The sequence below is a fragment of the Vicia villosa genome, linkage group LG4, assembly GCF_029867415.1.
Source record: "Vicia villosa cultivar HV-30 ecotype Madison, WI linkage group LG4, Vvil1.0, whole genome shotgun sequence".
NCBI classification, from domain to species: domain Eukaryota; kingdom Viridiplantae; phylum Streptophyta; class Magnoliopsida; order Fabales; family Fabaceae; genus Vicia; species Vicia villosa.
In genome coordinates this window covers 167,114,992-167,138,705 of record NC_081183.1, presented here as the reverse complement: position 1 = coordinate 167,138,705, position 23,714 = coordinate 167,114,992, and the positions used below count along the sequence as shown (strand labels likewise).

The 23,714-nt window shown below is 33.6% G+C and overlaps 1 protein-coding gene across 3 annotated transcripts; it reads left to right on the top strand.

Moving 5' to 3' along the window:
• Positions 1-4,487: 4,487 nt before the first annotated feature.
• LOC131595793 (uncharacterized) lies at positions 4,488-22,088 on the top strand. Of its 3 annotated transcripts, none has more exons than XM_058868266.1 (12): positions 4,488-4,679; positions 5,880-5,908; positions 6,112-6,852; positions 6,946-6,999; positions 7,177-10,118; positions 10,941-11,186; positions 11,280-11,999; positions 12,171-12,980; positions 13,094-13,819; positions 13,901-14,707; positions 15,114-15,159; positions 21,327-22,088. In XM_058868266.1, exons 5-12 carry the CDS (start codon positions 7,320-7,322, stop codon positions 21,398-21,400), a joined length of 6,228 nt encoding a protein of 2,075 aa, XP_058724249.1. In that variant the 5' UTR covers positions 4,488-4,679; positions 5,880-5,908; positions 6,112-6,852; positions 6,946-6,999; positions 7,177-7,319; the 3' UTR covers positions 21,401-22,088. The 3 variants fall into 3 exon arrangements, with proteins under 3 accessions (XP_058724249.1, XP_058724247.1, XP_058724248.1); XM_058868264.1 differs by having other exon boundaries at positions 7,273-10,118; positions 21,327-22,087; XM_058868265.1 differs by having other exon boundaries at positions 5,839-5,908; positions 7,273-10,118; positions 21,327-22,087.
• Positions 22,089-23,714: the final 1,626 nt, after the last annotated feature.

Genomic DNA, 23,714 nt, shown 5'->3' with positions numbered 1-23,714 from the left:
CGAAGGTTTACGCTCCTTTCATTCATTTCAGTCCTTAGAATACAAGGCTGATTAAACTTCTTCAAAGGTCAGAGACTCCCTTCCATACAGGAGAGTTTCTTTGAGTGAGCAAGTGTTCGAGGCAAAGCGCATAATAGTAACAGTGTTTGATGGTCATCATTGATCTTCACATCAATATTTTCAAGATCAAGAATCAACTTGTTGAACATATCCATATGCTCAGCCAACATTTTGTCTTCAATCATCTTGAATGAATACAAAGGTTGCTTCAGGTAGAGTCGATTTACCAGTGATTTGGTCATGTACAAACTTTCTAGTTTCACCCATAATCCTGATGCCGTCGTCTCCTTTGATTCCTGCCGGAGAACCTTATCACCAAGGCTCAACAAAATTGCGCTGTGTGCTTTCTCGATCATAGTTGTCTTCTCCGCTACGTTAATTTAACATTCATGGCTGCCTCTCCCTTCAACGCTTCCAAGAAACCCTGCTGAACCAGTAGGGCTTTCATCTTCTAGCGCCACAGACCAAACCAATCTCGTACTTTGTTTAAAGCATCTTTTCCATGCTCACCGCACCAATTTGTTGTGAATTCAATGTCAAGAACAAAGTATAAAACAAAGGATGAATAAAGAACAAGGAAGAAGAAGAACACAAGAATTGGTTATAACTGCTATTATTTTACTTTCTCTTAGAAAACAAGATTATAAGTTTACAAGAATAACAAATAACCTCTCTCACCCTAAATTAGGATTTGCTGTGTGCAATAATGAGAGACTTGTATGCTATTTATAATAAAACCTAACATACTAACTAATGGGCTTTTTCCACAAGGCCCATTACACAAGCTAGCTTAATAAACAAGCTAACTTAACAAATTAGGGTTTAAACACTAAAACTTAATTTAACTTGCTAACAACCCTATCATCTTCGGCACCTGCATGCTAGATCCATCTTCGACTACAACATGCACATTTCGACACCAGCATGTGAACAACCTTCGACTTCATGCTTAACCCTGTCGAACCAAGAAGCTACCCTTCGACCATACTAAAGTTCGATCTAATATCTCACATCTATGTTAATCTCAATCGATTTTTTGGCATGGAATTTGAAAATCTATTCTTTTGGAAAGCAAGTGTTTACTCTTTTTAACGTAATATTTTTTTATAGGATCTTGCTTACAATTGCTTGCAAGGCCATTCTCGAAGAAGAATTTTTAATGAATAAATTCTTCTTAGAAAAATATTTTAATATTCAATGAACAAAATGAAATGATTTTTTTTTTTTGAAAAAACCAGAAGATATATTAACAAATAGCACAAGTAGTGCATACAAAATTTGATACAAACATACTGCTATAACAATGCAGTAAGACATAAATTGATACAAACATACAACAATAAAAATATATTAAACCATAAAAGTAACATAACAAGTCAACACCCTAAAACAACATATGAAATTCAACTCCACTGTCACCACCAAGACTAAAACTAAGATAAACCAACCAAAAGATAGCATTTGAACAAAACAAATAGGCAAACCAAAGTAATTAGAAAACTTCCGATACTCCACCGATATGAAAGTAGCATCGACATACAACCAAAACAACCACGATCTTCTCAAAGGTTGATGAAAAACTATGAACAACAAATTTGAATATCTACAGCCATTGCTCCGACCTAAATTAGACTAAAATTAACCGACAACCCCCAAACACCGCCTTGGACTTTCCACAACTAACAAATCATCAAATGCATTTAATTGCATTGTAATGCATCAATGCTTCCTTAAGACTTCTTCTTTCTTGTGAGCAAAAGGGAACCTAAAATGTTTGTCAAATTTTATGGCAGTTCAGATTATGCCATGGGCTCAAAACCAAAATCAACAAGTGTCTTAATATCACCTACAAATGTCATAACTTTTTGCTTCATTCAATCTCTATTTTCCACCTACCACCAATTAATTCAGCTTTGAAGACGTCTCGAAAAAACACATTGCACGAAAAAAATCTACATTGAAGCAAATAACAGACATCGGAAGCACTGCTAACGCCATTCTCCGTATTATCAATATTTTTTAGTAGACACTCATCCTCAAGATTAATGTCATCAACAAAGGTGGTCTCATATGTTGCTTCGTCAACTATTCCAGTTGACAAGTCTTCTAATCCATATCACAATAAACATCATAGCTTCAACATAAGTAGGGGTGGTAAAACGGGCACGACCCGCGGGGAAAGCTTGTTTTTCCCGCACTTTTTCGTGGGGCGGGGCGAGGTTTTAGGCCCGCTCTCTTTAATATGCCCGCCTTGCCCCGTCCCGTTTTTTTGTGGGCTTTTGCGGGCATGGGCTTTTTCATATAATTTTACTATTTTTAGGCCTAAAAGGTTCACTGCCCGCGGGCTTTCCCCGCCCCTCCCTCACTTTTTTGCGGGGGTGGGGCAAGGTTTTAGACCCGCACTTTCAACTATGCCCGCCCCGCCCCATTTTTCGTGGGCTTTTGCGGGGCGGGCCTAAACGGGGCGGGCCTAAACGGGGCGGGCATGCCCGTTTGCCACCCTTAAACATTAGTGCCAAAGTACAGTAATACTAATATTTAATTTTTTCCTCCTTTTACCTCTATACCACCTATAACTACCCGCCTAATGGTACCAATGCTCTTTCTCAATATCCTGCACCAATTATATCATCTACGTTATTTACATAACAAAAATTACAAACGTGTATATTCAAGCAGTCTTGGCTAAGAACAAATTTCCATACCACCTCAACAAATATTCAATAAATCAATAAATAAACTCATTCATGGTTGACTCAACAATTAACAAGTGAATAGCCAAAACACCTATCTATATACAATATTTCATTATTGGCAAGTCAGAACAAACAAAATAAAACAACACGACCTATATAGAGGAACAACATTTAACATGTATAAAGCAATTCAGAGTTACTAAAATTATTTAACTACATAGTCTTGGAAATTTTTTAAATAATCTCAACAAATAAACACATATAATTAATTATGTTGGAATGTACATGAAATATCAGAGACAAGTATATAACTTAAAACATGTACTTTATATAGAAGCAAGGATTGCACAATTTTGTTTCATGAAAATTACTATGTAATGCACAACAATGTAGTTAAATATCGATCATTACAGCAGGATATCAGTGGCATTTTTTTGCTCACCACTGTGGCTAAAATTGATTTTTAACCTTATCGCATTATCAGTCATTAAAAACATTGTATAATTTTCCTCTTAGATTTATACTAAGTTTTAAGAAGCAAGAAAGTAACTTTCCCATATTTATGAAAAATTTATGGTGCTAAAAAGCAAAACATCATATATCATCAAGTATAAATCAAACCTTTACAAAACTAAGTCAGTTCCTAGAGCAGAAGGCTTTTCCTTTTTTACATCACCATCACGATCGATTTGGAATAGCTCTAGCTGTTGCTCTCCGACATCGAAACGCCTGTTTATAACAATGAACAATCTCATATGAACAAAATTCAATTTTTTTGAAAAACTGAACAAAGCAATATTAATTTGAAGAATGAAAACTCACCGATTAAAACTGAATCATCGGAAACTTGAAGAGGTGAGATAAAAAACAAGAAATAATACAAAAAGTAGGAATCACTTCAAGTGGCGGCAGCAGGCGAGACAATGAGCGATTGGACATAGCAGTTGTGAATGAGTTGTGTGCGGTGAAGCAAGAAATTTGCGGCGACGAAGAAGATGAAACTTGAATGTAGGGAAGAAGAAGAAAGAACGTGGGTTGTGTGCGGTGAAGCAAGAAATTTGCGGTGAAGAAGAAGATGAAACTTAGACACAGGGAAGGAGAAGAAAGAACGTGGGTTGTGTGCGGTGAATCAAGAAATTTGGGGTGACGAAGAAGATGAAACTTGGATGTAGGGAAGAACAAGAAAGAACGTGGAGTTTAAACAATTGAATTAATTTTGAAGAAAAAATTATTTTTGTTTATTTATTATTGAAAAAAGAGAAATGTGTGGAAGGTAAGAATTATAATAACCATCTTAAAAAAAGTTACATGTGAACAAGGTACATGCTATTACTTTTATCATATTGAATCTGAATCGTCAATTTAATCTAATGGTTATTTTCTATGTGTTAAAATTAATGAAAACAATCCAAGGAAAGATAATGATAAAAGTAATGAAAATCTCAACTTAGAAATTAAATTTAGAGTTCGTTTTTAAAAAAAAAAAACTTTTTATAAGGTTCTATCTATGTCTAAAAAATAACCATTCAAAAACATAATTAATTTAATAATAAAACGTAACTTTTAACTAAAGTTGCAATTATAATAATTTTATAAGACCAAAACATGTTTTTTTTATAGGGATAATAGGACTAAAATTACTTTATAATAATTTTATAAGATAAAAAATGTATTTTTTTAGAGGGAACAAATTTATTAATTATTTAACCCTTATATTAATTTAGAGTCTAATTCACAGCCACCGTGAATCACGGATTCACGAGGAAACCACCGAGTTCACCATCCGAGTTACCGCTTCCGTGCAACTCGGTATCAACATTACCGTCTAACGGAGTATGCAACTCGTCAGAACCACCAGATAAGTTCAATAAGGCAATGTGAGTGAAACCCAATAACCACGACTCTGAACACGTTATTTGTCAGGTGAATCAATCACTCTTTCTCATGATTTTTTAGTGCCAACTATTTTACTTCAATGTCAATTCTTCAATTTGCTTGTTTTTGCAACGAAAATTGTTTGTGTACATGGATCACAGGTGAAATCTACTTGACAGAATTGTTATTGTGGCTGAAACTGCTACTGCCAAGGGTCAAAGCATTACAATGTTCTGCTTAATAAAAGATTAAGTTAGATTATAATTGCTTTTATGAACACATTTTGGTCTTGAGGCCTTTACTAATTCTATTTTAGTTAGGCTATGTTTGGATATCATAAAATCAACGGAGCGGAGTGGAGCGGAGCGGAGTGGGATGGAGCGGAGTGGAGCGGAGCGGAACGAAGATACCATTCCATTGTTTGGAAATTTCAGGACGGAATAAAGTAAGTTGTTCATTCCGCCCAAATCGGAGGGGAAGAAAAATGGTGGTAAGTGATGGAATGGAATGGAATCCATACCACTCCATTCCGCTCCATTCCATCCGTTTTTAACTTATCCAAACAATGGAATATCATTTTATTCCTTCCCATTTTGCTCCGCTCCACCCGGTTCCATCAATCCAAACAAAGCCTTAATTTATTTCACTAGTTCATTTTGAAATTCTTGCTGCACACTAGTAATATAATAGAGTAGAGTGATTTTAGTTAATGGCTGCTGGTAGTATCTTAAAAGTATATATGCTCTAAATGTTGTATATTGTATTGAAGATTTGGACAAGACTATAAAGTATATATGCTCATACTTGTTCAGTTTTGGAATTGATACTTTGCACTTATATTCTTGATATAACATGTGTATGAAATTTGGCATGTTCTACACTAAATTCCTTTGGACGAAGCTTTTGTGAAAACAAGATATACCGGAAGGCAAATATTCAAATTCTTTTCTTGGATATATGGGCTTGAGGATTCACATTTACACATTTCCTTGTTCTTATTTTAATTGATACAGTGTTGCTGTCTTTTTGTCATGGACACGCCAACATATTGAAGTTACTGTAACAGATTTAAATCTTAGGTTATAATGTTTTCTATTTTGTTGTTGTATCATCTTTGAATATCAATTAGTATATTCTTAGGATGACACTTATCACTATATATGCCCAAGTTGGTTTAGATTTTAACTTACTGTTTATCACTATACAGGTACAATGTGTTTCTAATTGCAGCATTTGTTGTTTTCGCAGGATTGGCTTTTGTGTATTATGCTACCTTTGTAAGTTAAACTATCTTCCCCCTTTCTTAAATGTCTTTCAAAGTTTAATATCAGTTTTGTCCCATAAGAATGTCATATAACATGGAGCATGACATAAATGACCTAGTGATGAAAAAAAAGATAAATTTGACAATGAATTGGACCTAGGCGGATAATTTGATTCTTACAAATCTCTAAATGTTCATTGATTTTGTGCTTTACAGAATCTATCAAGAATGGATGTAGATCAGAATGGAGAAGTGAAAACTATACAATGCTGTCCCAAATCATTTAATTTTAAAATACATTAGATGCAGATTTATCTGTGGTTTCAAACTTTCCTGCTGATTTACCTGCGTATTTAATTGTTGATATTTTCTCCGGGTTTACCTGCAGAATTTCCATATAATCTGTCAGGAAAATCCGCAAGAAGTATGTTGCACATTTTCAAAGAAGTTTCCACATTATCTTTATTATTATATATGACCCGCCATTACAAATTTGCTATTATTCACTTATACTATTTTCGTCCATGATAAAATAAAAACTTAACTCACCTTTTTTTATTTTAACTTTCTATTCATATTATTTTGTTCTACCAATCACAATTCTTGTAATGTGTGGGTACGCGTGCGAGGCAAAGACTTATGTCCCAGGAACTACTTTTCAATAAAAACTGGTTTATGCTTGTGGAAAGGAGAAAACAGATTGTCCATATTATGATATTAATAAATATAATAATTCCAGTAGTTGCTTACCCCAAGAGAAAACTAATAAATTAAGTTAGACAGTGGGAGCAGCGTCAGTGGTAGAAAAGTTTCCACATGACTCTATTTTAAAACATATCTTGCATTTCACCTACTTCAATCAGTTTTGAATATTCAACTTATCAAGAGATTCACTTCAATTTAATTTGTACTCATTTCAAAAGTTGCAGTTTCTCTTTAACAATTGGTTGGTTAAAGGTACGCATTAGTTTGTTGTCTCTTTCATTTCAGTAATAATAAAAGAGTAAATCAACCCTTTTAGTATCTTTTTTTGTTGCTGTTTGTTTGCAGATCATTTTGTTTCCGCAAGCTGTTTGAAGTCATTTTATATTAGTCTTCTAAGAGGTAACAGATCCATGCTCTTCAATGTTTACTCTCTATTCAACTCATTTATTTTTATTTTTCTTTTAATATATTTGTTGGAGTGCTGCAAATAAAAGATAGTATTTCTAGAATGCCAACATAGTTGAATGTTATATGATGAATTTTACTCAAAGCATTCTTTCTTTTTTTAATTTGCAGTTTATTTGCCAGTGTTCAGATTAATGTCTTAATATCATCCAAATGTTTCCTTTGTTGCTTTTGCACTCATCCAAAAATAGCATCTTTTACTTTCAGTTTCTGTGCGACTCAAGTCACAAGGAGAGGAGAAGAAAAGAGAATCAATGGAAATTCTAACTTCTGTTGTTGGAATAGTAGCAGATTATACTGTTGTTCCTATTGGACGTCAAGCAAGTTACTTGATATTCTACAAAGCTAATTTCAATATGTTAGCAGATCATGTTAAAGATCTGGAGGCTGCAAGCGAAAGAATGATCCATTTGGTTGAACAAGAAAAAAGAAATGGTAAAGAAATTGAAAGACAAGTGCTGAACTGGTTTGAGATAGTGAACGAGGTCATTGAAAAGGCAAACCAGCTTCAAAAAGACCCCCGTCGTGCCACTGTTAGGTGCTCAGCATGGCCGTTCCCTAATTTGCTTTTGCGTCATCAACTAAGTAGGAAAGCCACAAAACTTGCAAAAGATGTTGTTCAAGTTCAAGGAAAAGGGATTTTTGATCGAGTTGGTTACCTTCCCGCTCTAGATGGAGTAGCCTCCTCCAGCTCAACAAGAGGTGATGAAAAATATGAGACAAGGGAGTCACTTAAGCAAGAGATTATGAAGGCTTTAACAGACAATAATTTACGCAACATTGGGGTGTATGGGTTGGGTGGGGTGGGTAAGACCACTCTGTTGGAGGAAATTTCTGAAATAGCAAAGCAACAAAAATTGTTCGATGAAGTGGTTACAACACATGTATCCAAAAATCCAGACATGAAAACAATCCAAGGGGAGATTGCAGATCTGTTAGGCTTGCGATTCGATGAGGAGACTATTCTTGGCAGAGCTCATCGCCTAAGACAGAGAATCAAGATGGAGAAAAATATCCTTGTCATTCTAGATGATATATGGACCAGAATTGATTTGAAGAAAGTGGGAATTCCATTTGGTAATGAGCATAATGGTTGCAAATTGTTGATGACAAGTAGAAATCAAGATGTTTTGGTGCAAATGGATGTCCCAAAGAATTTCACTTTCAGACTTGAACTTATGAGTGATGAAGAGACATGGAGCTTGTTTCAATTTATGGCTGGTGATGTGGTTAACAACAGGGATTTGAAAGATGTAGCAATTCAAGTTGCCCAAAAATGTGCAGGTTTGCCTCTTAGTGTCGTTACGGTAGCACGTGCAATGAAAAATAAGAGGGATGTCCAATCTTGGAAAGATGCATTAAGAAAGTTACAATGTAATAATCACACAGGGATTGACGCGTTAACTTATTCCGCTTTGGAATTGAGTTACAACACACTAGAGAGTGATGAAATTAAGGCTCTATTCTTGCTTTTTGCATTACTTCGAGGCGGTCATGTAGAGTATTCTATGAAAGTTGCAATTGGTTTGGACATGTTAAAGAATGTTAATACCATGGATGATGCAAGAAACAAACATTACAGAATAATCAAATCTTTGGAGGAGACTTGTCTTTTGCTTGAAAGAAAAGCAAATGGAAATATCGAAATGCATGACTTTGTTCGTGATTTTGCTATCTCCATAGCCCGCAGAGACAAACATGCATTTCTAAGGAAATTCGCTGATGAGGAATGGCCAACCAATGATTTTTTAAACCGGTGCACGCAGATCGTTCTATATAGGTGTCATCATTTGCACGAGCTTCCTCAAATGATTGATTGTCCAAGCATTAAGTTTTTCTATTTGAACAGCAATAATCGATCTTTAGAAATCTTGGATGCATTTTTTGAGGGTATGAAAAGCCTTACAGTGCTAGATTTAACATCTCTGAACTTGCCTTCGTTACCTACTTCGTTTCGGTTCCTAACCAACCTTAAATCGTTGTGTTTAGATTTATGTGTTTTGGAAAATATGGATGCCATAGAAGCTTTGCAAAATTTAGAAATTCTTAGCCTCTGTGAATCTTCAATGATTGATCTGCCAAGCGAAATAGGGAGATTGACTCAATTGAGAATGCTTGATTTGAGTCATTCAGGAATAGAAGTAGTCCCGCCCAATATCATATCAAACTTGACTAAATTGGAGGAGTTGTACATGGGCAATACCTCTATTAATTGGAAAGATGTGAATTCTACAGATGTAAATGCTAGCATTGCCGAGCTTCGAAAACTACCCAACTTGACAGCTCTAGAATTACAAATTCGCGAGACTTGGATGTTGCCAAGGGACTTGCAATTGGTGTTTGAGAAGTTGAGAAAATACAAAATAGCTATTGGAGATAAATGGGAATGGTCTGACATTGAGGACGGAACCTTAAAAACATTGATGCTCAAACTTGGTGCCAATATACATTTGGAGCACGGAATTAAAACATTGATTAGAAGTGTTGAGAATTTGTACTTGGATGACGTAGATGGAATTCAAAATGTGCTTTTTCAACTAAGTGGGGAAGGATTTCCATTGCTAAGACATCTCCACGTCCAAAATAATGCAAACATAATGCACATTGTTGACTCAAAAGAGAGGAATCAAATCCATGTGTCATTTCCCATCTTGGAAACACTAGTACTTGATAATCTTAAGAACTTAGAGCATATATGTCATGGTCCACTTTCAATTTCTTCTTTTGGAAGTCTTGGTGTTATCAAAGTAAAAAATTGCATCCAGTTAAAATATCTTCTTTCCTTTACAATGGTAAAAGAACTTTCCCATCTTTCTAAGATTGAAGTTTGCCAGTGCAATTCTATGAAGGAGATAGTGCTCGAAGACAACAATTCAAGTTCAAATAATGATAGAGCTAATGAAAAAATTGAGTTTCTTCAGTTGCGTTCTTTGACTTTAGAACATTTGGAGACACTTGATAATTTCTTCTCTAATTATTTGACACACTCCACAAGTATTCAAAAGTATCAAGGTTTAGAACCATATGTTTCTCCTCCATTTTTCAATGCTCAGGTATGTTATTCTATTTTTAATCTTCTTTAGATGAGAGGCGTGTTTGTTTTTATTAGTACTATATGGATATTATTGAATTATATATTAATATTTTTTTATAATATAAAAAAGTTTTAATAATGTATTCATTATATTATTGTTTTTGTATTTGATTTTTTTTAAAAATTATATTGTAAAAATGTATATGTGCTGAGCAATTTCTGGAGTACCTTCAAGTGTCTTGTTCACTTCACGTGTCTTTTCATTGACATGTATTTTCTTTGAGTCGCACTTAAGGTGACTATGCTTTTTTTCTTTCTCAATGTACCATAGCATTTTCTTCTTTCTTTTCTTTCTCAATACTATGTTTACAACACACTTCTTTAAACAAAGAAATTTTATATGTTGTTGACTTTTTCTCTACTTAAATCATCTCAAACAAAGGTGAATTGCTATTAGAAAAAAAAAAGGGAATTGTTAGAAAAAATATTGGAGTTTTTATTTTTCATTCTTCACCTTTAATGTTACCAGACTTTTCATTTCAAAAATACTATTATATTGTTAATCTAAAATTATAATATGAAGATGAATCAAGATCTTGCATAAAAGAGGTGAAATTGCAATTTTTATTTATCTAGCTACGTTTTCCCTTAAATGTTTTTTCCTATTTTTTAAGGGTATTGTTTTTTATATATATATATATATATATATATATATATATATATATATATATATATATATATATATATATATATATGATATAATTTTTAATTTCGTGATATGTACATTCAGATTAATAATGCCTTCAATTATATGATTTATGATAATTTATTTTTTATGTAGGTTGCATTTTGTAATTTGGACACCCTTGAATTGAGGTCACTTAATTTGAGTAAAATTTGGGATGACAATCATTATTCTATGTACAACTTGACTAGCTTGATTTTGGAGAATTGTGGCGGGTTGAAGTACTTGTTTTCTTCTACTGTGGTTGGAAGTTTTAAGAACCTCAAACACCTTGAAATACGCAACTGTCCTTTGATGGAGGAGATAATAGTTAAAGAAGAGAGAAACAATGCATTGAATAAGGTATGGTAATTCTACAATTAGCAACATTCTAATTAATTTTAAACTTGCATTAAATAATTATTTACTTAAACTGGTTATTTATGAATAATATAGGTTCCTTTTTTCAAGTTAGAGAAAATAATATTGAAGGACATGGACAACTTGAAGACAATATGGCACCACCAGTTTCAGTCATTGAAGTCCTTGGAAATCAACAATTGTGAGAAAATTGTGATAGTTTTTCCTTCTTCAATTCAAAAAACTTATAATAAGCTAGAGATGTTAGAAGTTACAAATTGTGCTTTGGTGGAAGAGATATTTGAATTGACTATCAGCTGTGTAGAGGATACAACACATTTGAAGGAAGTTACTATAGATGGATTGCCGAAGTTGAAAAAGATATGGAGCGGAGATCCTCAAGGAATTCTTAGTTTTCAAAATCTAAAATATATTCATCTAAAGGGTTGTGAAAGTTTGGAGTATCTATTACCACATTCTGTAGCCACTCGTTGTTCACATCTCGAAGAAGTTACGATAAACGATTGTGCAAGCATGAGTGAAATTGTTGCAGAGGAGAAAGAATCTAGATTGTGTGCTGCTCCCATATTTGAGTTTAGTCAATTGGTTACTCTAGTGCTTTGGAACTCATGCAGACTCAAGGGTTTTTATGCTGGAAAGCATACTTTATCATGTCCATCTTTGAAGAAAATCGATGTTTCGAAATGTTCATCTTTGAATTTGTTTAGAACTCTTTCAACAAGCAGCTCTATAAGTAGTTTTCAATATGACAAACTCTCAGTCATAACTCAACAGCCACCTTTCATTGCTGAAGAGGTATATTGTGGGACCCTGTTAATTTTTATTTTTTTATAATAAGGACAGTGTTATTATTTTAAAATATTAAACAGTTATAACAGTGTTATTATTTTAAAATATTAAACAGTTATAATATCTTTTTGAAAAAAATATTCAATTCTTTTACATTGTTGTTTAAATATATTTTAGGTGATTCCAAACTTGGAGGAGTTGAGGATAGGACAAAAGGATGCTGTCATGATATTGCAAGCCCAACACTCAACTGCCCTCTTTACCAAACTGTCATTTCTTGGTTTGGGGATGTATAACAATGAAGAGGCTATATTTCCTTATTGGTTTCTTATCAATGTGCATACTCTTGAGTGGTTAGTTATTGAGTTGAGTTGCTTCAAGAAGATATTTCCAGATGAAAGACAAATAATTGAGAAGACTAGTGCACGAATCAAAAAGCTGACATTGAGTTTATTACATAAACTTGAACATATATGTGACGAAGGATCTCAAATTGACCCAGTTCTTGAGTTCCTTGAATGCTTATGGGTTTTTGGCTGTTCTTGTCTGACAAATCTGTTGCCTTCCTCTGCCACCCTCAATCATCTGGATTATCTAGAGATAACATGTTGCGATGGGCTAAAAAGTTTAATTACAACTTCTACAGCCCAAAGTTTGGTCAAACTCACAACACTTAAGGTAAAAGACTGTAAATCACTTGAAGAAGTAATTACCGGAGTAGATAATGTTGACATTGTATTTATTAGTTTGGAAGTTTTGATGTTGGAATGTTTGCCAAGCTTCAAGAAATTTTGCTCTAGTAAGTGCTTCTTGAAGTTTCCATTGTTGAAGGAAGTAATTGTGAGAGAATGTCCTTACATGAAGGTATTTTCAGAGGGAAACACAAGTACACCAAATCTTCGAAAAATTAAAATTGCAGACAATAAAGAAGAATGGTTTTGGAAGGGAAACCTTAATGATACAATAAACAAAATGTTTGAAGATAAGGTATGTTTGACTAATCTTTCTTTTATAGATAGAAATATTAATAATTTTAAATAAAATATTAATTTTGATTTGTCTCTTTATATACAGTTGATTTTTGAATTTTGATTGATTAGGTTGCATTTTCTAAATTCAAATATTTAGCCTTATCCGACCACCCTGAGTTAAAGGATTTGTGGTATGGTCAAGTTGATCATCAGAATGTATTTGGCAATCTGAAACATCTAGTGGTGCAAAGATGTGATTTCTTATCACATGTACTTTTTCCTTCAAATGTTGTTCATGTGCTACATGGATTGGAGAAACTAGAGGTAAACGACTGTGATTCATTAGAAGTCATATTTGATGTGAAAGGAATGAAGTCTAATGAATTAATATTGATAAAACAATACAGTCAATTGAAAACATTGACTTTGTCCTGCTTACCAAACTTAAAGCACATATGGAACGAGGATCCTCACGAAATTATGAACTTTGGAAACCTATGCTCGGTGGTTATTTCTTCGTGCCAAAGATTGTTATATATCTTTTCATTGTTACTATGCCAAGATCTTGGAAATCTTGAAATGCTTAAGATACGGTCTTGCGGAGTCGAGGATATTGTTGCAATGAAAGAAGGATCAATGGAAATCAGTTTTAATTTTCCCCAACTAAATACACTGGCACTTCATTGTTTGTCAAATCTAAAGAGTTTCTATCAAGGAAAACATACTTTAGAGTGCCCTTCACTGAAGACTTTGAATGTATATCGTTGTGAAACATTAAGAATGTTTTCCTTCAACAATTTAGACTTGCAACAACCTGATGAAAATTCTCAACAAGCTATTTTTTCTATGGAAAAGGTAAATCTCATTATCCTTTATCTATCTCTATCATGAATTACTATTGGTATTTATTAAATCTCAGGATGTTTGATTTTTCAGCTAAGCACAAACTTGGAGGATTTGTCAATAAATGCAAAGGATGCCTTTAGAATGTTGAATGATTACTGTCAAGAAAATATCTTTCCTAAAATACAACATCTTCGTTTGCAATGTTTCGATGAAACTCCAGCTATTTTTCTCAATGATTTCCATGCAACATTTCCTAATCTAAAAACTCTTACACTGTGGAATTGTTCCTTTAAAATATCATTCCCTTCAAAAGGAACTCCTCACAATCTCAATGACAAACTTTCTAAGCAAATAAAAGTGTTGTGGCTTTATGAAATGGAAAAGATCAGGTATATTTGGCATGAAGAATTTTCGTTGGATCTTGAAGGTTTATGTGTACATAGCTGTCCAAGTTTGATAAGCTTGGTACCATCGTCAACATCTTTCACAAATATAATCTATTTGATTGTGGATGATTGCAAAGAGCTGATTTACTTGATAACATCTTCAACAGCGAAAAGCTTAGTTCAGCTTACAGAATTAAAAATAACGAATTGTAAGAAGGTTTTGGATGTTGTGAAGATTGATGATGTAAAAACAGAGGAAGACATCATATTTAAAAAGTTGAAAAATTTGGTATTAACTTCTCTGTTAAGTTTAAGAAGCTTCTCCAATGGGAAACAGCCATTCATATTCCCATCTTTGGTGCTTATCTCTGTTGAAGGATGTCCTCAAATGAAGAATTTCTCATTAGGAGTTACAGAAGCACCACACCTAACAGGAATTGAAGTTGAAGACAAAAATATACGATGGAAAGGTGATCTTAACACAACTATTGAACAATTGTTCATAGAAAAGGTACATACTATCGTTAATTAATTATAAAAAATATTTACTTATTATTCACAAAATCATCAAGGCTGGCAATATTATTAATTCGGACTGATTTTGAAATTAGGTATTAATTTGTTTTTGTGTTTAAGTCTTATTAATTATATCATTGTTTTGTTTTTGCTTAATATGTTGTTTCAGCCCCTACAAAATCAATCCATATGATAATATATGGTTGAAACTAATTTCAATGTAAAATTTTTTTACGGGGACTATTTTGTTTTTGACAGAGTTAAAAACTCTTATATTTATATGACTTTTTGTATCTGTTTTGTTTTTGACAGAGTTTAAAACTCTTATATTTATATGACTTTTTGTATCTGTTTAAACATATTTAGTTTGTAAATTAGTAATGTTAACATTTTGTCAACAGGAAGCCCCCCATTGTAATAGGACCATCATATCATCATATTTGCAAGGTACACAACATGAAATTATTCTTTTTTGAACATTTTATTTGTACGAAAGTATACTCAATATATGCAATTCACATACTCACTAAATTGTTGAAATTAAACTCAAACCTTTGAGTAATTCCTTATCACCACACAATGACAATGAAAGAAAAAGGAATTTGAGGAAAAAGTGAAATAGGGTTTGCGAAAGTAAAAGAGAAGAGGATTATTTTCTGCAGAGTTTTTCTCTACCCGTAAACTGTGAAAAACCTTTTTTATTCACTTGCAACTTTAAATTCTATGAATACAAGTTGTTATTCAAAATAGGGGTTACTCCTTCTATTTATAGTTTTAGGTTTGCTTTCTCCATAAGCCAAAAACCCAAAACATAAAAATCCAAAATACTTATTTTAGACCTAAATCGAATATTTATGTAGCAACCTGCTTACAACACTTCGACAATTATAAGCACTTCGACACACCTAGTTTCAACACATTCGAATTACAATTTAACACACAATCTAATTCATTGTGTTTAAACTATCTATATTCATCATGGCTTTTAGTCTTTTGAATATTTCGACCTGCACTCCGTTCGTCATGATGTTTGCAATCTAATTCTCAGTTGTGCAGTGTTCTAGATTCATCTTCCCTTTAGCTTCATGCTCTCGAAGATAATGAAACCTCATTTCGATGTGCTTGCTTCGACCATGTGCTGTCGGGTTCTTCGTCAAATTGATAGCTGACATGCTGTCGATCTTTATGGTAATTGCTCCATGATCTTCTGCTGTAATCTCTCAAAAAGTAGTCCTGCTTAGCGCACAAAGGGTCGCTAAGCGGACTAGAGAAAATATCTTAAGTCACGAAGGATTCGCTAAGCGGGATGAGGCCGCTAAGCGGAACTGAAAACTTGGTTCGCCACTGAAAAGCGCGCTGGACGGTTGCTTAGCGGAACTTACTGAACAAAACTTCTCCAAAATGGCTCCAAACTTGCTCCAAAGTGATATCTTTCATAACTTTCATCCCAAACTTTCCAATATGCAAAATAACCTTCAGGACATGAAGAAAAACTAATAAATTACATATTTACAATCAAAACTCGATTTTATTTATTTACACGATTATAAACGTAATTGAATCAAAAGTAAGGAAAAGAGTTATCGAAATACCACAAAAGTTATTACCAAACTACCCACATTTTGGATTCTAACAACTCTCCCCAACTTTGACATTTGTTTGTCCTCAAACAAGAATAACTCAACAAGCACAAAAATTATATTTACAAGGGTTAGCAGCATAAAGAGAATGGTTCAAACTTGACTTGCATGCATGCTCCATAACCATCCCTTGCTTGTACAAGATAAAAACTTGAGTATGAATTAAGTTCTAAACACAAAACAATTCAACACACTTGCATTTATCAAAATGATGTTCAAACTTGAATCACCTACAATCAACTTCAAAAATGAAGGACAAAGTGTAATTATCATGTTAGCACAAAGGACTTATCACTCTCCCTAGCAATTGTGCACATCCAAAACAATTCATACATTCATCTAAACTAAGCACAAAAATGATAGAAACAAAGATCACAAGGACTTTTTCGGTTGTAACTTGGCTCGGTTCTAAACAAGTGACATTTTCTACACGGCCAATGAATCGAAAAGGGAAAATAGCATGAAGAGCATTTATTTATTTATAATATTTACACAAACAATCTTGTTCTCCCTTTTGATTTTGAAATAAACTTCAATGCATCCTTTCTTTTGTCTTTTGATTTTTCAACACATTGAAATTTTTCTTTTCTTTCTTTCTTTTTCATTCTTTCTTTGTTTACTCTTTTCTTTTCTATGAATGCATTGTTATACCACCATTTCCTTTCTTTCCTTTTCTCAAGTAAACACCTCTCCCCAACTTTGAACAATTCAATACATCAACACAACTATGCTCTTCAATTAAGGTTTAAGTGTAATTGGGTTAAGTGTCTACCAAAGATTTTTTTTGCAAGTGAATCAAGAGTTTCTTTTCTATTCTTTTCATCTACAAACTCAATAAGTGGTATACTTACTAGGTTGTTGGATTTCACTTCTCATTTACCAAAATAAAAATTTAAGGCACAAAATTGGTTTCAAATGATCACACTCTCACATGTGGCCTTTTAGGAAGGTGGTTTTTCTCGCAATACAAAAAGAAACCGCCTCAATCATTTCTAAGTTCTAGCACTTCAAACAAAGCAGATTAAGCATGAATCGTCCGAGTTCACAAATTGCTAGCACACACAAAAATTATAGTAAACAATGGAAAGTCCTCTCACATATGTGGTTATGTCCTAAATTGATTCAAATGTGAACAAAAATTTTCAAATGCAATGTGACAAAAAGTTTTGTATAAAGTACTTAAATCATATTCACACTAATACCTACAAAGCAAGAAAATCGTTACCTTAGCATGCACCGCATCAAGAGCATTATCATCACCATCCAACTTTGATGTTGACAACTCTTTGACAGCGACTTGCTTGCTTGAGCATCTTTCTAAAATTACAAGGACAAACAACAAAAATTTTATGAACATGAAAATTACCATTATTTAGTAATACTATACTATATAGAACTATACTTAATCATACTATACTATATAAACTAAACAAAGTTAAAAATATAATATAGACAAGAAGATTAAACACATAATATAATATAGCATCATAAAGACAAATTGCCAATGACAAATGTCTCAAAAGGAGTTTTGGTAGCAAACTTTGCCACCAGATTACACACTTAAAGTACAACAAACTCATCCATATAAGGATGGCAACAACACATTAAAACTAAAGATAAAACAACCTAAACATAAGTCTTCAACAAGAGAAATTAAAATAACATAATTAAACATAACATGAAATAAAAACAACAAAGTCAACATCATCATTATCATCACTCTTCACCACCATCATCCTCTTGATTTTCTTCATTCACTTCTTCATAATTCATTCCTTCTTCATTCATACCTCCTTCATCCCTAAAGAATGGCCTAGCCTCCGAATAGTTGCAAATTGCCTCGTACCGCTCATTATTGATAAAGGAAGTCACACTTGAGGGATCACACATTTTAAGGTACATGCGATGCAAAGAATCATGAATAGTGGCCTCGGACCTTCGCAATGCATCCATGTAATCCCAACCGTACCGACAAGCCATTTGGTGATTATACCTCGCTTGGTTGGCAGGAGGTGCTACGGCTTCGGGTTGAGGCTGATAACGACCTCGAGTCCTAGGAGCACAATGCCTCGTAACATAACCCTCGTCCACCATACTAGTTTTGGTAACATGAACCTCCTCAAGAATATCAACTCTAGTCCGCTTACACAACCCCATAATCAAACCAGGATAAGGAAGCTGGGCAGCAGGTCGAGTATCCAAACTATGCCCACTAGAAGCCACTTCTCTCAACTCCCCAGCAATGAGTTGTGCAATGTCAATTTGCACACCTGTCATGATAACATAAAGCAAACAAGAATCAGTTACGGTGAGATCAGAGTTGTGGCTCTTGGGTTTCAGATTGTTCAGGAGTAAGGTTAGGTAGAGCTGAGCCATCTGGTTCATGTTACCACGGTCCATTTTCACAGGAATACCAGTCGGGTTAAGAGTGAAACCTCTATCTTGAAAAGAGAGAACTCGGTCAACTTCCTCCATATCTCACTCTCTAGCCTTAGTTTTCAAAGTGTACTCACAATTACCACCTTCAAGAAGCGGCATAGGATCACCAAGATAAGTGCTAATGGCTCCTTGGTTGAATGAAATCACTCTTCTTCTCACAACAGTTTTGCATGCATACCTAGAATCTTCCTTAGGCATATCATTGGCATAGAACTCTCTCACTATGTCCACATTTATCTGAGTCACAGGCTGCAGCAAAACATCCCACCCACGACTATGCATCATTCCCACAAATTTCCTATAGTCTCCTTGAGGGTTGAGATTGAAAATCTTTTCAGTCAAAATTTTCCGGTCACACAAATTCCCGAACCACTCTTGGTGTGAGTATAACTTAGTTGCGGTTGATTACATGTCCAAATGGGTAGAAGCGATTGCATGTCCGAAGGCGGATAGAAAAACCGTAAACAAGTTCTTGAAGAAAAACATTTTTACAAGGTTTGGTACACCAAGGGTTCTCATTAGTGATGATGGCTCACATTTTTGCAACACTCAACTTGAAAAAGTATTAGAGCATTATGGTGTGAAGCACAAGGTAACATCGGCCTACCATCCTCAAGCTAATGGTCAAGCCGAAGTGTCTAATTGTGAAATCAAGAGAATCTTGTAAAAAACGGTTTCTTCTTCAAGAAAGGATTGGTCTCAAAAGTTGGATGAAGCGTTATGGGCATATCGTACGGCATTCAAGGCACCAATTGATCTTACTCCGTTCCAAATGATCTATGGAAAAAGTTGTCACTTACCCGTGGAGTTGGAGCATAAGGCATATTGGACTTTGAAGTTGCTTAACTTTGATCCAAAGGCAAGTAGTGAAAAGAGAAAGTTGCAATTACATGAGAGGGAAGAATTGCATTTACAAGCCTATGAATCCAACAAAATTTACAAAGAAAAAATGAAAGGATATCATGATAAGAGGATTCTTGAAAAGGATCTCAAGGAATGACAAATGGTTTTATTGTATAATTCAAGGTTGAAATTGTTTCCCGAAAAATTGAAATCCAAATGGTCGGGACCGTTCCGAATCAAAGAAGTGAAGAATTATGGAGCAATTGTGCTTGAGAATCCGGCAACAAATGAAACGTGGACGGTAAATGGTCAAAGGCTCAAGGTTTATCTTGGTGGTGAAGTTGATCGGAGTGCAGAAGCCGTTCCGTTTTTCGATCCGTGAAGCCGTCAACGATCCGTCGAGCTTAACGACATTAACCGAAGTGCTAGTTGGGAGGCAACCCAAAATTATAAGTTTTTACTGTTTTCATGTGTTATGGTTGTTTAGGTTTTGTCGGAGAAAAGTCGAGAAAATGAGGACTGGTGCTGTTCTGCAGAATCCAGTTTTTCTGTTAAGCGACAGATCAATTGCTCGTGAAGCTTTTAACCTTGCACCAAAACTGTAGCTTTTAACAATTTATAGAATCAAGTTTATACATGAAGCTTTTAACAATTTATCCACTTCCAGTAACCACTCATTTTCACTCCCATGAACAATTTATATATGAACATGCATTTCCATACTTTGAAGAAGCATGTTCGTTTAAAAAGTCCAATTCTAATGATACTACATTTTATCTTGTCATAGCTAAACCTATACCTGACATTCACAGCACACCTGTTGACCCTTAGCCTATCTCTAATGACCCTTGTGATCCACCTCAAGAACCTCCTGATGTGCCTACCATAGACCATGATGTACAAAAACAATCCAAACCTCCTCAAAATCCCTAATCAACCTAGAAGATCCATTGGGTTTGAGACAAGCATCTAGACAATGGTTTCACTCAAAGCTTTAAAAAAATTCTTCTACAATGTTAGCTTCTGGTTTTACTCAAAGCATGGCTAACAGTTCACTTTTCACTAGAACGAAATGGTCCTAACAGTTGTAACTAATTGTTTTAACTAACTAATCTCTAACTGTTTTTTTTTTCTTTTTTTCACATAACAAACCTCAATCTGATTCTAACAACAGAATCCCTAACTCCTTGACATTCTTTTCATAATCATTTAACAATAAATTTATTTGAGTGATATTCTCAGGAATAATGGTTCTGGAATGTTCTTATGTTTTGCTTAGTTATGTACAAGAAGATAGTTGCTGCTCTTTAGTTTTCTGGTTCTGGAATGTAAAAATAGTCCCACATCGAAATATCAATAAAAATGAAAATTCTTTATAAAGCTCTTTGCAACAATCGTTCTTAAATGTTTAGATAACGGGTTGCTATTATTCCTTATTTACAACAATTTATCCGAATAATATATCTGACAATTTAACCATGAAAAAATAGATAGAGGCCCTACTTAATTATGATCTCCAACTTGACAAATATTTTATGAAGTTTTATTTACCTAGGTTTTATTTACCTAATGCGGTAGGCCGCCTTACACGTTCAAAAAGACGGTCATGCCAATAATTTTATTTGAGCATGATTACTTATCTTTTGTTTTTTTTCTATCTGTGATTACTTACACATTTTTTTGCATGGATAGATGATGAGATTGCATGCGAAGATGATGTTCAGGTCGCATGCGAAGATGGTATCAATGCAGATGCTAAGGAGTGATCGACAAAGCTGTAACAGCGTAGTATATTTTCGGGGTGTGAATTACAATGCTCACACTATCTTTAATGGCAAGAAATACAGATCCATATTTTTTCAGACTATCTTCAACTTTGATCACATCATTCTCTACTATCTCTTTGGTCATCCCTAACTATGGAAATACTTTACTTGCCGCATCTCGTATGAGATTTTTGTTATTTATTTATCATAGTTTTATTTTATGAAAAAAAGAGTTTAGTTAATATAAAATAGTCTAATTTTATACTCCATTCTTCCCATTTCTTATATTTTTATTGCTTTTGCAATTTTAAAATAGCTTTACATATATTCATGTAAACTGGTTAGAAAAATGGGTCTTCAATGTATCTGTTGTTATGCCATTTGTAAAGAATAACAAAAAAAAATTGTTTTTACTGTTGAGTCAGATTTTACAACTCAAATTTATGTTTTGAACAAATGTTTTTCATCTTTGTTATTCTCAAGGTTATACTCCATGATAGTAGAGAATGGTTTAACAAAGGTTTTTGATAGTTTGAGAACTGTCTCAAATTTTTTTGAGAGGCTCTATGTAAAAAAAGTTGAAGTTATCTTCACTTAAGTAGTGCATTTTTTGAGAGACTATATTTAACCTTAAATAAATTAAATGTGGTATATGTGAACGAAGATCCTCTTTACCATAGGTTAACAATAAAAAACTGAGGTTGATCCTTCATAATTATCACGTGAGCTAGTCCTCGTTCTCTCACTATTGTACTTTTAGCAAGTACATATTTCTTCCTCTTTTACGATGGAAGAGATAATAGTTTTAAAGGTAGAAACAAGATGTTCTAATTTACTTGAATCCATATCTAACTTTTTACAAATGTAAAATAAATCATTATAGGTAAATTCATAACTAAGATAAATTATCTTGTTTTCTTCGTGGTTTGTCATGAGACATAGGTAGGCTTCTTCTCCTTTATTAGATTTATCGTAGAATTCCATTTCGTTGTCGTCCCATGCAATGTAAGCTCTTTTTTTTGATTTTTTTGTCTTATTTATTTTCTAGATTTACTTTGATTTTGCGGACATTCTGGCTTTATGTGAACTTGATTTCTGTAATGGAAGCAAGTTGGAGTAAAGATTGATATTTCTTTTATTTTGCTTCTGAAGTTTTGGAGTTTGTTTCTCCGTGCTTTAGGAGTTCTTTCAATTTTAGAAACATGAGATACATGTTTTATCATTTTCACTTTGGTAGTCTTTATTTTCTAACTCCATGTCTTTTCGCTTGATAACTTTTAGTGCTAGGTATTTTTTCTTTTTGTCGCCTCCTTCATTCTCAACTAGTCATTTTAGTTCCATTTCATGTCCCTGAAAATTTTCAAACAAGATAGTCAAATCCATACAAGACAAGTTCTTAAATTATAAATTGCAGTGACTTTAGGTTGTCAGTTGCGGTTTAAACATCTAAGGACTTTGATAACCAAATTTTCATTTTAAAAAACTTTACCTGGAATTCTCATATGATTTACAACGTGAATAAAACATTTTTTTTCGTATTTTGAATATTTTCCTCAGGTTTTATTATGAGAAGCTTGTACTTATAGGTCGATGTGTTCATCCTAACCCATTTTTTAGTTGATTTAGAAAATGATTTTGTTTTAAATCAACGATTTTCAAACCTCTACAATTCACCCCCTTTGTTTATGGAGTCACATGTTCAACAAAGAGAACTAAGCTCTTGAGAATTTTCTTATTACAACACCAATACAACATAACTCTCATACGAAGCTTTTTACTCTCTCATCACTAAGATATCATCTAGTAAAAAATACTTATAAAAGAAATTGAAGGAGTGGGATAAGGAAGTAGTTTGTTTAGAAAACTAGTGTGTTAAAAAGTGAGGAAGCACCTCCTATATATTGAAAATATATGGCTTAAAAGGCATCACTCCATGAGGTTTTTAAACATTCAATAAATTTAAAACACATGTTAATCGATTAGCATAAGCTAAAAAAATGAAACTTTGATTTTCGAAGTAAATTAATTGATTACAAACCTCCTTAATCGATTAGAAGAAAATCTTGATCAATTAACCTGTGTATTTTTCCTTCCTTATTGATCAAGATGTTACACTTCCTCGAATTAGTTTTAAGAATTTTTTTATCAAAAATATGAAAAGTTTGAAATACTTGTGTGTGTGTGACCTTAGTACCTTAAGATGTACTCTTTCTTAATTTACAATTGACTTATAAAAACAATATAAAAATCTAAGCGCATGAATAAGTGAGCTTTCACAACTTCAGAACTTCAAGTTCACATCTTAATAACCTTA

Excerpts from the sequence above, each read along its gene's own strand:
- LOC131595793 (XM_058868266.1), top strand. The coding sequence starts at position 7,320 with ATGGAAATTCTAACTTCTGTTGTTGGAATAGTAGCAGATTATACTGTT. Across the intron at positions 10,119-10,940 it reads CTCCATTTTTCAATGCTCAG|GTTGCATTTTGTAATTTGGA; the intron begins GTATGTTATTCT and ends TTTTTTATGTAG. Across the intron at positions 11,187-11,279 it reads GAAACAATGCATTGAATAAG|GTTCCTTTTTTCAAGTTAGA; the intron begins GTATGGTAATTC and ends TGAATAATATAG.